The sequence below is a fragment of the Chaetodon auriga genome, chromosome 6, assembly GCF_051107435.1.
Source record: "Chaetodon auriga isolate fChaAug3 chromosome 6, fChaAug3.hap1, whole genome shotgun sequence".
In the NCBI taxonomy this organism is placed as follows: domain Eukaryota; kingdom Metazoa; phylum Chordata; class Actinopteri; order Chaetodontiformes; family Chaetodontidae; genus Chaetodon; species Chaetodon auriga.
The window spans coordinates 2,063,005-2,076,235 of NC_135079.1; the positions used below are offsets into that span (position 1 = coordinate 2,063,005).

Here is a 13,231-nt window from a genome sequence, read left to right on the forward strand (position 1 = left end):
TGAAGAGAGAATTTAGTGCTGGGCTGCTGCAGTGGCCTGGTGTTAGTCTGGTGTTTGATACTCACGCTGTTTATTTACTGTGTATGACAACAGCCTGTGATTGGAGGCTGTGACCTGCAGACACTGTGGCCACTAGAGGTCAGTGTTTCTCTGCTGTGTTTTACCACTGATGAGTCAAATGAGACAGAAATACAGAGAGTTCATAGAGCAACAAAGGTGTGTGTGTGTGTGTGTGTGTGTGTGTGTGTGTGTGTGTGTGTGTGTGTGTGTGTGTGTGTGTGTGTGTGTGTGCGTGCGCGTGCAATGCCTCAGCTACACTGGAAGTACAGGACATTCAAAACAGCTTCACGTGATTCGCTGCTTCTGCTGCAGCTGCTCACGCTTCACTCCAGCAATTATGCTGTACCAGTGTACTCAGAGTGTAGGAGCAGTGCACGCACGAAGCTACGCGGCTAACATTTCATTACATTCATTTATATTCAAACTTTATTTACAGCTCTAAGAAATCAACAAAAACAACAAGGAAGCAACATCAAAATGCCAAAACAGAAAGAAGTTTGAAAAGACGCTCATCGTCGACTACCTACAATAAATAGACATATAAAATCTAACATGTTTAACAGCCATCAGTTTTCCAGCAAAAGACTTCAGTTGGTTTAATTTCATCGTCCCATTCCTTCTGTAAAGATTCTTCCTCTTGTTTCCTTTGACCACTTGGGGGCAGCAGAATGAGCTGAAAACAGCTATACAGTAGCCGTTGCTAACATGTTAGCAAACAGGCGCCACTTCAGCGTTCGCTCCTTTTACCTGTTTTGGTCTCCACCAGCTCGTTAGAAAAACACCTCTTCAGCTGCTGAGTCTGCTGTTTGGAGCTGGACAGTGGATTCACTTACTTAAACTGGAGGAAATAGAGCCTTTGTTGGGACTATTTTCAGTGGTGGATTAATCCACATGTGGTGCTGCAGTGAGTGTTTGTGGCAGCAGGACGGAGTGTGTGTGATCAGAATAAACTGTGTCTGCGTTCACGGTAGTTGAGGATCATCACAATCATGTGAGACTGTGATTTTAATCGTGATGAATTTTTAACACGTAAAACTTGTTACGATCAACAGGTTCGCAGTCTCATGATGTTAAAGTCAGACGGAGGGCAGGAAGTGAACAGATGAGATGAAGGAAAGTTGTTGCTGTGCTAGTTTAGATGAAATTACGAGAGAAAGGTATAAACAGAAAATCAGAACATATAAGGTAACAACTTTTTCGTTAGCGGTTGGTCCACGACCTCGGTACCAAGGTGCTCTGGATGACTGACGTTTGGTTTTTTAAGGGTTTGTAGCTTTTATTGTCCTGAGGATTAACTAAGCAACAAACGTTCAGCGCCGCAGTGCTGAATGTTGACGTTTACGTTACAGTTGTTTGCTCGGTTAACCGCTCGCAAAGGTCCAATGAAACGTCACTCAAGTCGTGGATCGTCTCTAAATGAGACAGAGTACGTTATTTACGTTCAGATGTCTTATGTGAAACTGTTAACACTGATTTAACAAGTCTTAGTCGTGTTGCTTGTAGCTGTTTCTTTAAATCATCACCACAGATTTAAAACAATAGTTAATGTTACATCATTTCCATCATTAGCTGACTCGACTTCTGACCACAGAAGGTTAACAAGACATTTTTTTCTGGCGTTTTTAGGTCAGTTTCTTGCATTTTTCACCCTTATGAACAACAACTTTTGGTACTCGATAAAAGTGCCTCATGGATTCTTGGTTTGATCGATTTGAGCAACTGCAAACGACACTGAACATCTGCATTTTGAGTTTGTGTTATCGTGTTTCCTGTGCAGAAAATCACTTCCTGCCCTCCATCTGCAGCTCATGGCACAACAAAAGTAAAAGATAAAGACTTTAATCACAGTGCTTCGGTTTGGAAAACTTAACATCTGCAGACAAACTTTAAAGTAGAAACTTTTCAGCCAGTAGCTTTTTCAAGTGGTCGCTGTCGTAAACAAGTGTGTTGTGTCTTGTTTTCCTCCGAGGAGCAACTACCAAAAAACACAGATCCACCGCATTTGTTTCCTAATTTCCATGAAGGAACGATCAACACCTCTTTGGCAATAAGTGAGAGGAAAGACGCCGTCATAGTTCGAGTTTTGCTTCATGTAAACAAGTAAGTACAGCAGGGAGGAGAAGAAGAAAACATTCAGAGAAGAAGCATCAGTTCATTCATTCATTTAGTCTATAATGGAGACATGAATGCAGATAGAAATGATGCCAGCTGGACTGGATCGCCACTCAGTCTTCATTTCCCCAAAGCGAGGCTTATAGGCAACTATTTAAAAACAGATGGTGTCATTATTCTACAGCCATCACATTGTGCAATTAACATTTGCCTCATAATGATGCTTTAAAGAATAAAAACATGTCTTTGGCCAGTTTAAGGACAAAGACATAAACGTTATGTACAACCTGGCTGAAGTGGACGAGCAGTCTGAAAACAGGGGCTCCTAAATGTTGGATGGGGGCAATAAAACCACTAAAGAATAATAAATACATTCTCTCTGCATCAGCGAGTAAAAATACATGAACCTATTCCTCCTGAGAAATGTTAAGCAGCCTCCTGAGAGCCCCAAAGAGGCCCCTGGAGGTCCCTGAGCCTCACGTTGAGATCCACACCTGGAGCCCCTTAATCACGGTGCTGTGGAGTTGACACTGGGGAGGGGTGGCGCCCAGTCTGGGTACGTATCCAGAGAGAACAACGGAACTCCCCAAGTGGCCACGGCCAACAGAACCGCAAGGACGCCAATCACGTTGACGCCAAGCCCCGCCTTCACCTGCGGCGACAGTCGGACACAGAATTTAAGATTTTATCTTTGGTTTGGTGCGTTACAACCAGAGTTGAGTTTGTGATGGAGTAGAAATAAAACAAACCTGCTTCTGGGCCACAGGACTTACCATGTCCATGATGCTGATGTGCCCGTAGGCGAACACGACGGCGTTGGGCGGGTTGGACACCGGAAGCAGGAAGGAGAAGGAGGTGCAGAGGGTGGTGGGGATCAGGATATACAGCGGGTTGACCTGGATGGCCTCCGCCTGAGGGAAGACAAACACAAGCTACGCTAAGTTTAGGTTTGGGTCTGTCGTCATGGAGAAGTTAGCAAAGCTGGTTAGCTTGCAAATGTTAGCCAACTGTTCCATCACGCTCTGCTTGGACGGCGCACTAAAAACCTTTGTTTGTCTGCATGCTTTAAACCCTCAGCTCCTCTAATAAAACAGAGCTATTTACGCCACACGAGCTACGGACTCTCAGAGGCACCTTTCCGGCCCACAGACAGGTGTGACGATCTGATGCTCTGAAGAAAAACCCGTGTTTAAGTTACAAAAACAAGAAGGGACGAGGAGTTCGAGGAGGTGCAGCAGAATGTGATACGTCGGCATCAACAGAGCAACACTGAGAACTCGTTCACCTGCCTGAATATGACCTCACGTCAGCTAACAGCCAATCAGCTGATGCATCTGGTGCAGCTACTGATAGCTAATCAATCAATTGCTGTAGGCTTGTAAAGGGAGCAGCATACTGACCCAAAGATGATGTCTTTACAGCTCCTCCACTCACCTGGATTGTTGTGGTGCGGTCCACGTGCAGTCTGTGGCAGAACTAATTAATATTTGACTAAAAGTTGGTCACTGTGTTAACATTCAGACCTGAGAGGCTTCAAAGACCTACGAGCTGAAGGTGGACGGGGGCTGCAGTCGACACGTGTCGCCGCGTCTCCCTGAACAAACACAACTGAGGTCTTCACAGCAGCTGATAACATGTCCTGTTCCAACCAGCAGTAAGAGAAGACATCCGCTCCACTCAGACACACTTCAACTCAGACAAAAAGTATAACAACACTTTGACTTTTGTCCTCAGAGCGGAGACACGTCTGCTGACTGAAGATCAGCTTCTGTCTGGATGTGTTCACTGATCCAGTCAGCACACCATGTGGACACAACTTCTGTAAAACCTGCATCACTGAGCACTGGAATATTAACGTCCTGTGTCAGTGTCCCAACTGTAAAAAGGTTTTCAGCTCCAGACCTGAGCTGCAGGTCAACACTTTAGTCCGTGAGATGGCTGCTCAGTTCAGACAGTCGGCTCAACAGAACGCCAGCAGCAGCAGCTCAGAGCAACAAGCATCCAAACCAGGAGAAGAACCGAAGGAGAGGGTGTTAAGAAAACACTGCGTTTCACTTTAAGCCTCCATGTTTGTGGAAATTCCCTCCAGACCCAAACACATTTCATCAAAACGCATCACGTGACTTACTTTCTGATCACATGACTCCACTGTTGGCTGAACATATTAAAGAGTATTAAAAGCCCAAAACACAGTTTGTTCAGCGCTGCGAACCTACCAGAGGAGAGAGGATCGGGAGGAAGATGGTGATGGTGGCCGCATTGCTGGTCACCTCTGTTATCGTGGTGACGATGAGGCAGGTGATCGTGATCGTGGCCAAGACCGGCAGGTCGCCCAGAGGTGTCAGCAGCTCGGCCACCCACGTAGACAAGCCCGACTCCTGCACACACACACACACACACACACACACACACACACACACACACACACACACACACGTCATGGTGACTGACCAATCAGTGAGCAGGTTTTGACCCTGTTTCAATAGATGTTTCTGGTTTAAAGGGACATATTTCCCCTCTTCCCTGCAGTTTCTGATCTATTCACGCAGATCATCTGTTTTCAGTGGTTTTTCTGCCTCCACTCAAATTAAATCAAGGTAAATGGAGTTTATTTTGTGCTGCTCACACCTTTAAAACATGACATCTTCAGATCCTGTTACTCCCAAAGATAATCCCGTTCAAACTGTCTCCACTGTGTTCTGTGGATCATCCAGAGGAAACGTCTCTGAAAAGCTGCTGCTCAACTGTTGGAAATGTGTTTCTTCAGTGCTGTGAGCAGCAAAAAACAGGTGATGTTGTGTTTTATGAAGTTCAAATGAGGAGCAAAATGCAGGACGGCTGAAACGAAAAGGCGAGAGCTGTAACATGAAGCTGATTCCAGTCAACTGCAGAGACAAACACTGAGCGAGCCAGCTGAGAAAAATCACGAGAGAAATCCACAAACTGAACTCAGAACAAACTGTGAAGACACACAGAACACAGACAGGAAGAAGGACAAGAAACACAAGTGACCTGCAGTCACAAAGACGGGAAGGAAAGAAGGGAACAAAACGAGACACACGAGCAGAGTGGACCTTCAAAATAAAACAGGAAGCAGACCTCAGGGCCATGACGGGTCAGGCAGGATGAGACGGATGTCAGAGGATGATGTGAACCTCAGAAACCAACAGACTGAAGAGGAACCACCAGAAAATGATTTGAGTGAACTGATCCTTTAACTGGGAGCATTTCAGCATTTTGTGATTTTCCCTCCTTTTGATGACTCTGCAGCTGCATGACCTACCTGAACAGGTAAGCATGACAGCTTCACTGGAGTCTTTAAAGTCAAATAAACCTCATTCTTCCAGACTGAAGTTTAAATAAAATTATGTCAAACTTGAGTTCTAGTGTTTCTTTGGTATTTATGTCATAAAATGTCTCATCTTAAATCTAAATTTCTCTGTTATTTCTGTCGTGCTGTCTTCTATTTTGTCTCACAGCTCGTTTTACATCAGGAAGTCACAGCTTACCTCTGTTCCTTCAGCGAGAGCGAAGCCTCCACCGACCAGCAGGGCGACTTTCCACGGCATGGAGACGCTGAACTCCTCCCAGGAGATCATGGACTCTGGATGGAGAGAGACAGAAAGACCCTGCTCACACCTTCACAGACAGACATATGGACAGACGGACAGGCAGACGCTGTCTCTCTGCACAATACACACAGACTATCAGCTGGGACAGCTGTTGAAAATGTTCAGAATAATCTTGATTGTATTTTTATTACAAATTGGAGGCAAATTCAGACATAATACACAGCTGTAAAGGAGTATAAAGTGCAGTATTTTCCTCTGAATCGCAGTGAAAATGAAGTACAAAGTAGCATAAACTAGAAATACTACATGACAACGACCACAAAACAGCGCTTGTGTGGAGTACTTGTAAAGTAAATGTACTCATGCTACACTCCACATCTGGTTGTCTGCTGCTGTGGATGTAAACTAACCCGCCAATCACAGCTCAACTGTGATGTCTTGTGCATTTACCGTATTTTCTGGAGGGTCCGTGAGCAGGTACGATGAAGAAGAGGAGGCCCAGCAGCAGAGCCACGGTGGCCTCGGTGATGAAGCTCGAGTGACTCCACAAGACAAGAACAGAAGAAACTGAGCGACTGGACTGAACCAGGTGACGCCTGAGCGTCTGGTTACCACATTTACATGAAACACTGAAATTTATCTGTGCAATGTTTTGGAGAAAACAGTCAGATGTGGATTTATTTTAGATTTTTTAAATAAATTCAGTGATAAGATCAAAATCACCGATATTATATGTAACCTCTCTGACTTCTCTGCCCTCTGTGGCTCTGAGCTCGAGCTAACTGGATCCAACTGAAGACGCAAATAATTAAAAACAGCTCAGAAATATAAAGTTTTCCTTTTAAAAAAGGTTAAAGGTACTTCCTAAAACGGCAGGTCACCGTCGTCTTTACCAAACGTCAGTTGAACAGGGGGAAACAGAACATTTGTTGGGGACTACTTTCAGCGGAGGATGAATCCACATTAGCTGCAGCAGCAGGACGGTGTGTCATGTGACTCACTGAGGGAAGAGCGAAGCCCAGCCCGGCATGAAACCTGGAGATCTGGTCAACCACAACAACACCATGACAATGAAAACCACAGCAGTGAAGATCTCCTGAGAACTGGAGGGAGGGGATGAATGAATGAATAGGTAATGACAGCGTGGATGAGTGGATGAAAAGACAGGTGAATGGATTAATGATTAAATTAGAATGAACATATCTGACTATGTGAATGAATGAATAAAGAAACACATACATTAATTATTAAATGATTGACAGCATAACTGTATTAATGGATGAATGAATGAGTGAATGAATGAGTGAGTGAGTGATCACCTCATGGATCCCAGCGACCTGTACTCTTCTTCTATCACATTTCTTGCTGCGGTCTCGTTCTCAGACGGCTCTCCTCTACATCGCCACAGGAACCTGAAGCTGTGAGTGTGTGTGTGAGAGAGTGTGTTCAGAGAAACGCTCACGCTGGACTGTGATTGGTTAAAAGCACACCGAGAGCACACGGCGCCGACTAGGTAATGAAAAGATTACTGAGCATGTGCGTCGGCCAGCGGCGCTCACAATTAACCTGTGTGACACCAACACGCTGCTAATGCTAACATTAGCATTACACACACACACGTCGGGTTCAGGCCATGTTGAAATGAAAGCAGCGAGCAGAGTTCTGAGATTAAATCAAACATTCATCACATCCAAACGAGTCATTCACATATTCAGTGTCTTTGAATGACATTTTACTCACATTCACAGTTTATTCTTTGAAGTTCGCTCAGATTAAAAAATCTATTCTGCTAAGAAATCAGAATAAACCTCCTTGTTATTTGATTTGATTTCTGAACTTATTTGCCAAAACTTTGAGAAGCAAAAAGAAGAAACTCTGCAGCGCAGGGGGTTGTAAGATATCTATGAGAAGGAACTAAAAACAGCAATTATCCAGTGATGACTTAGCAAAGACAGCTAGGCGGGATAAGTCCGTTAGCCCTCGGATTCGTCTGTGTGGATGGAGCCGGAGCAACTGATACTAACACCAACAACAGAAGAATAAAGTGTAAGAATTTAATTACAGCGTGTGTTTATCTGCTTTAATGTGAGCTGTAAATGTTAGCATGGCAGGCTAACAGACTGACCTCACATTCGTCCTCACAGTGAAATACAGAACTGAGCTCAGACCAGCTGGTCAGGATGCTGATTTAACCTGGGAGTTAGCGTAGCCTCATTTAGCTTATCACCATGGAAACACTTCATCTCACCATCACTAGTAAAAAGCAGTAAATGATGTTGTTTATCTTCACAAATACTGAAAAGGTGTTTTGCAGTATGTTAAAGAGAAGCAATCGGCCAGTGTCACGGGGATGTCAGTGTGGTGATATCGTCAAACATTACATGTACTAACTGTCTGGGCACCACTAAGAGACGCCATTTAATTCAGTGTTATGTTTTGGTTTTGACTCCTTCATTTTTCATTGTGGTCTGTCTCTGTGCCGTGTTTTCAGCCGTACTGGGAGGCCCACCGGCATCGGCATTGATGACATCAGACGTAACCATTTACACATAATGTAATTCGCTCAAAACATTAAATAAGGAGGCGGAACATTTCATAGTTTAACATGTTTCACGAATTATTTGCATGCTAATGCTTGCCCCCCGTATTTTTATTTCCTTCCCGAAGCTTCATTCAGTTCTCACTAGTGACACCTGCTGTGCAAAGAAATAAAACAAATTTTGCCCATCAGCCGAGTGGACACTTTGTCTGTGGTTGAATATAATAAAACATTAATCTTTGTGTCCACAACATCTGGCGACGCCGTTCTGTTATATTATCAGGTTTCTCTTTGCCGCCTTCTAATTCATTGATGTCTAAATGTTTTCATGTAAATGTGACGGGTAAACTGTGATAAATGCTGTAATAATGAATAAACGCACAGAAGGCAAAGAGAGGAAGCAACACATGATGAAGATGATGATGAGGAGTGAACCAAAAAGAACTGCTGTAAAGGCGGAAGAAGGGAGCTGCAGCATGCCGAGAAACACAAACAGAGACGGATGATTGGCAGAGCGGACGGCGTGTTGACACTCACTCTGAGCCAATGAAGAGCCAGTACAGCCACACCCACGTCAGCAGCAGCATGATCACGCTGATGGGCAGGCACAGCAGCAGCCAGTTCCCGAAGTTAATGTAGTCGCAGTTTGGGTAAACCCTGAATGTAAAGACAGCGTTTGAGGTGGATTTAATTTCTTTTTTAAATGCACAGAGGAGCTTTGAATCCTTTGTTTCCTGCTCTTTCATTTGTCAAGCCCACATCCCTCACAGGGGAATTTTAAATTGCACTTTTATATTTAGCAAATACCAACCAACCCTGCCACAGACTGAACATGTTTTTCATTCACTCTGTATGTTAATTCAAACGCCTTCACAGGCTTCTCTCTGTTGTCATTCCCTTTAATTCCAGCTCTTCTTTTCTCTGTCTCGTACATACACACTCAGCACGTCCGGCGCACCACTCACTGGTTGATGTACTCGGAGAAGATGAGGTTGGGCGACGTGCCGGGCAGCGTGGTGATGCCTCCGATGTTGGAGGCGTAGGCCACGCCGATGCACATGGCTTTACAAATCATCCGGTTCTGTTCGCTCGTGCTGGGAGCCGCCGGCTGACGTTCAGCAACCTGCGAGACGACACCAAGGGAGACAATCAGCCCACCGTGGCATGACAGGCAGCAGGAGCAGTAGAAGTACAAATCACACATTGTAGTGAGAGCTGTATTATCAGTAGTAACAGCATTAGGAGTAAAAAAACAGGATTAGTAGTAGCAGTACTATGAGATTAGCAGCACAAGCCTTAATAACAGCAGTGTCGGCAGTAACAGAGGCAGATACTAGCAGTACACATAGCAGTAGTAGCACCAGCTAAAGCAGCAGCAATGCAAGTATTAATATCACAAGTAGTAGCTATAGTAGCAGTAGTAGTAACAGCAGTGACGGTGACAGTGGCAATACAAGAAGCTGCAGCAGGGCTATTAACATTAGCTTAGCAACAGTAGCAGCAGTACCAGTAGTAGTGGTAGTAGTAGTAGTATTAGGAGTGGCAGAACCAGTACTAATAGAAGCAGTAATAATGTCAGTACAGCAATAGTGGTAGTAACTGAAGCAGCAGCACTAGTAGAAATAGTGGTACCTGTAGTATTATTAATAGTAGCAGTATCAGAAACAGAAGCAGTAATAGCAATCACAACAACTGTAGTAGTGACAGAAATAAGAGTTTTGGTGAGAGTAATATCACAGAAAGACACGGCACTCTTTTCTGTGGTGAGCGGTTTTTGTACCTCGGCTGCTGCAGGCTGAGACGCCATCTCTATCTGGACATCAGTGAGGGTTCCTTCAGGAACATCTGGAAGCTTCTCCTGACTGAGAGACACAGGAATATACTGCAGTATTCACGTGTGCTGGATATACTGAAATGACGACAACCTAGAAGTCAGAGGGACAGTGAACACGACATGTCACGTCCTTGGCGTACCTCATGGCTTCCTTCGTCGCTTCAACATGGCCGTCAGCTTCTGCAAAAACAGCAGGCGGTGGTAAGCTCCTCTGTGTTCGTCAGGCACCTCTGGGTTTATTTTCAGGAGGCAGTTTTTATGGCAATTAGCAGAAAATGGTGGAAATTACCTCTGTGTGCGCCTGTGACGCTCTGCTCCCACTGTGAAGCTAACAGTCACGATCAGACTGATCGTTCTGACTCTCTGTCACTCTGCATAACTTTGTGTGACTTGGACGAAATTTCGGTTTTGGTTCATTCATGAATGTCGTTCGTCATCAACTTCATGTCTCTCTGCATGTATTATAAGTTGTACTTAAATGTACTTTTAAACAGTGTGCTAAATTAACAAATACTTTTAATAGTAATAAAGTGTACTTATTTTAAATTCTTTGTAATACACTATTAGCATTAGCTTAATTAAAGTGTACTTTAATTTCACTTCATTTCAAGCATATTTAAGTATATTTAAGTATACTTTTACTTATTATGACACATTTGTGATGGAATACAATTGTACTGTGAGCGTGCTTTGAATCAGTGGTGTACTTCAGTACACTTAGAGTTTGTACAAAGTTGTTCAGCATATTGTTTAAACTTCAAGTTACTCAAGGATTACTCAAGTGGTATTCAAGGAATACTTGAGTATACTTGAAGGTGACAAATAGCACAGAGAGTACTTAGTACCATTCTTCAAAAAGTATAATTTGGGTATGATTATATATAATTACGTTGCTCTGTATAGACTCAGAATAAAGCGATAATCCAGGTACCATCATCCAGCTGCAGGTTGGGGTTGTCCTCGCCGATGCTGCCCCTCTCTTTGGCCTTCAGGATCTGCTGGAGAACAGCCTCCACGATGGGCATCACCATGGTTACGGCCGAGGTGTTCTGGACCCACATGGAGAGGAAAGCGCATCCGGACATGAAGCCCAAAATCAACCTGGGGACGACGATAAGGCGGTCAGGGCAGGAACACCTGTGCGCCATCACACACTAATGCTTTCTACCCTCCAGAGAGCACCCTGCAACTCATCCACCAAAGCAAACTGAAATGCTGAGTCAGCATTTTAAGGTTCATCCGGTGTTTCAGAAAGGCTTTAATGTGGGGAGAGACAAACCCCAAATCTGTCAGCATCCAGGACAGACTGCTGTTTGACATGTTGAGGGAGTTTTCACATATTCAACGTCTATGAAAAAGTGAATCCTATCACAGAGGAGGTGGCGCTCACCACGCCGGGTTGACTCCCACCATGGTGACGAGCCTCAGGGCGATTCTGCGGTGGAGACCCCACTTCTCGATGGATGTGGCGAGGCAGACGACGCCCACCAGCAGGAAGTGGAAGTCTTTAAAGTACTCCTTCGCCACCTGGAGGAGGAACAGCAAGGAAGTGATACAATTTTAACCCAGTTTTCTTATGCAAGTTTGTCACTTACGTTCATTTGTTGCCGAGAAACTGAAATCAAACTCAAAGAAAAGTTTTCACAGTTTTCAGACACACAGTTACTCATTAAAACTAGTAATTATTACTTTTAACAAACTTGGTTAACTTTCTGATATTTTTAGAACTGAATAACTTTTCTAACTTGGACGAATCCTGCAGTGTGTTTCTGTCAGTATCAAAGCTAGCGTTTGTTGCTACCTAGCTTAGCTAACTTTAGCTACAGTTAGTTAACGTTTTAGCTACAGGTAGTCCTGCTCCCACCGTGACTCAGCTGTTGTCTCATGTTGCTGATTTTTTGAGGTTAAAAAGATTTGATGGGACCTAGGTTGGATAGTTACCGTACCAAACAGCCAAATGTTAGTTAGCAATGTAGGCTATAAGCTATGCTAATTACTAGCTTCTTCTTTAGTCTTCACTCGTCTCATAAATCATAAAGATGTTTTTTGAATAGCAACTTCTGAAAGTTCTTACAGACAGATGGACTCACGTCTGAGGAGCTCATGATGCCGAACACGGGGAAGAGGATGGCGGGGAGCATGGCGGTCATGGACAGAGGAATCACCTCCGTCACCCAGAACGTCGCCATCAGCAGCAGTACAAAGGCGCATTCTGCCTCCTACAGCGACAAAACGCACAAACACTGTCACATGTGTCTGTCATAGAGGACAAAACTACAACAACAGCACAACTATTCAGTTCATCAGTTCACCACAATATGTACCTGACCAGAAAGGAACCAATTAGCAGCCACGGTAGGTTAAAGGTACCTGGCTGGACAATCATTGACACCAGCCGTTTACCTTGATGAACCTACTGCTAATATTGCAGCAGCCAAATGGACTGAAACATGAATTAACTTGCAGGAAATTTGGGTTAAAACTTGTGTTTGCGCTGGATGGAAACATGGCTGGTCAGGTAATGAACAGCAGGAGATTATCTGAAGCAAAGATTAGATTAGATTAGATTTGATTGAACTTTGTTGACCCCTCAGAGACATTGGAGTTCCTGTAGCTCAAAGTGATACAGATAAAGGGTAATAAAATACAATAAACAATAAAATATATAAATGCTGAGGTTAAACCATAAAGGCTGTAAAGCCAAAACTAGGAGCAAGAAGAGGCTAAAAAGCCCTTTGGGTTCGTCACTCTGACACGTTACACATGGTGATTTGATCCAGTTCATTTAAAAGCACTGACTGGTGCAGCTTCACTGAAGCTTTCCCAGCCAGTCCACAGGCGACACTGCAGAGAACAAACATGATTTCAGTGTTTCCACTCTTAAAACATTTCTTTCATGTCTTCAGTTCACTTTACTTTCAGTCATGAACTTCAGACGAGCTGTTTTTTTACTGAAATCATTGCAGCCATCTGCACTGGTCAAGATGTGTGTGAAGGACACTAACCTTCGTCCCAATGACCAGAAGAAGAGGAAGCAGCAGCAGCGGCGTGACAACGATCAGAGCGATGCTGCGATAGTTCCACAGTCCTCTCCACAACCTCCTCAGCATTCTG

The 13,231-nt window shown here is 44.1% G+C and overlaps 1 protein-coding gene across 1 annotated transcript; it reads right to left on the minus strand.

Annotated features, from left to right (window-relative positions):
* Positions 1–2,184: 2,184 nt before the first annotated feature.
* Positions 2,185–13,227, minus strand: slc13a1 (solute carrier family 13 member 1). The gene is made up of 16 exons (XM_076732411.1): positions 13,123–13,227; positions 12,208–12,336; positions 11,508–11,644; positions 11,049–11,218; positions 10,457–10,486; positions 10,258–10,297; positions 10,064–10,145; positions 9,249–9,406; positions 8,821–8,940; positions 7,064–7,162; positions 6,746–6,847; positions 6,195–6,286; positions 5,682–5,776; positions 4,389–4,550; positions 2,946–3,083; positions 2,185–2,824 (listed from the first exon to the last, which is right to left on the minus strand). Exons 1-16 carry the CDS (start codon positions 13,225–13,227, stop codon positions 2,681–2,683), a joined length of 1,803 nt encoding a protein of 600 aa, XP_076588526.1. The 3' UTR covers positions 2,185–2,680.
* Between the last annotated feature and the right edge of the window lie 4 nt (positions 13,228–13,231).

What these genes read in the sequence shown, in the direction of transcription:
- slc13a1 (XM_076732411.1), bottom strand. Translation starts at nt 13,227, where the DNA reads ATGCTGAGGAGGTTGTGGAGAGGACTGTGGAACTATCGCAGCATCGCT. An exon ending in GCATCATGAGCTCCTCAGAC is followed by an intron (nt 11,645 to 12,207) that starts GTGAGTCCATCT and finishes TTCCTCCTCCAG; the next exon opens with GTGGCGAAGGAGTACTTTAA. An exon ending in TCCCGATCCTCTCTCCTCTG is followed by an intron (nt 3,084 to 4,388) that starts GTAGGTTCGCAG and finishes GTCTTCCCTCAG; the next exon opens with GCGGAGGCCATCCAGGTCAA.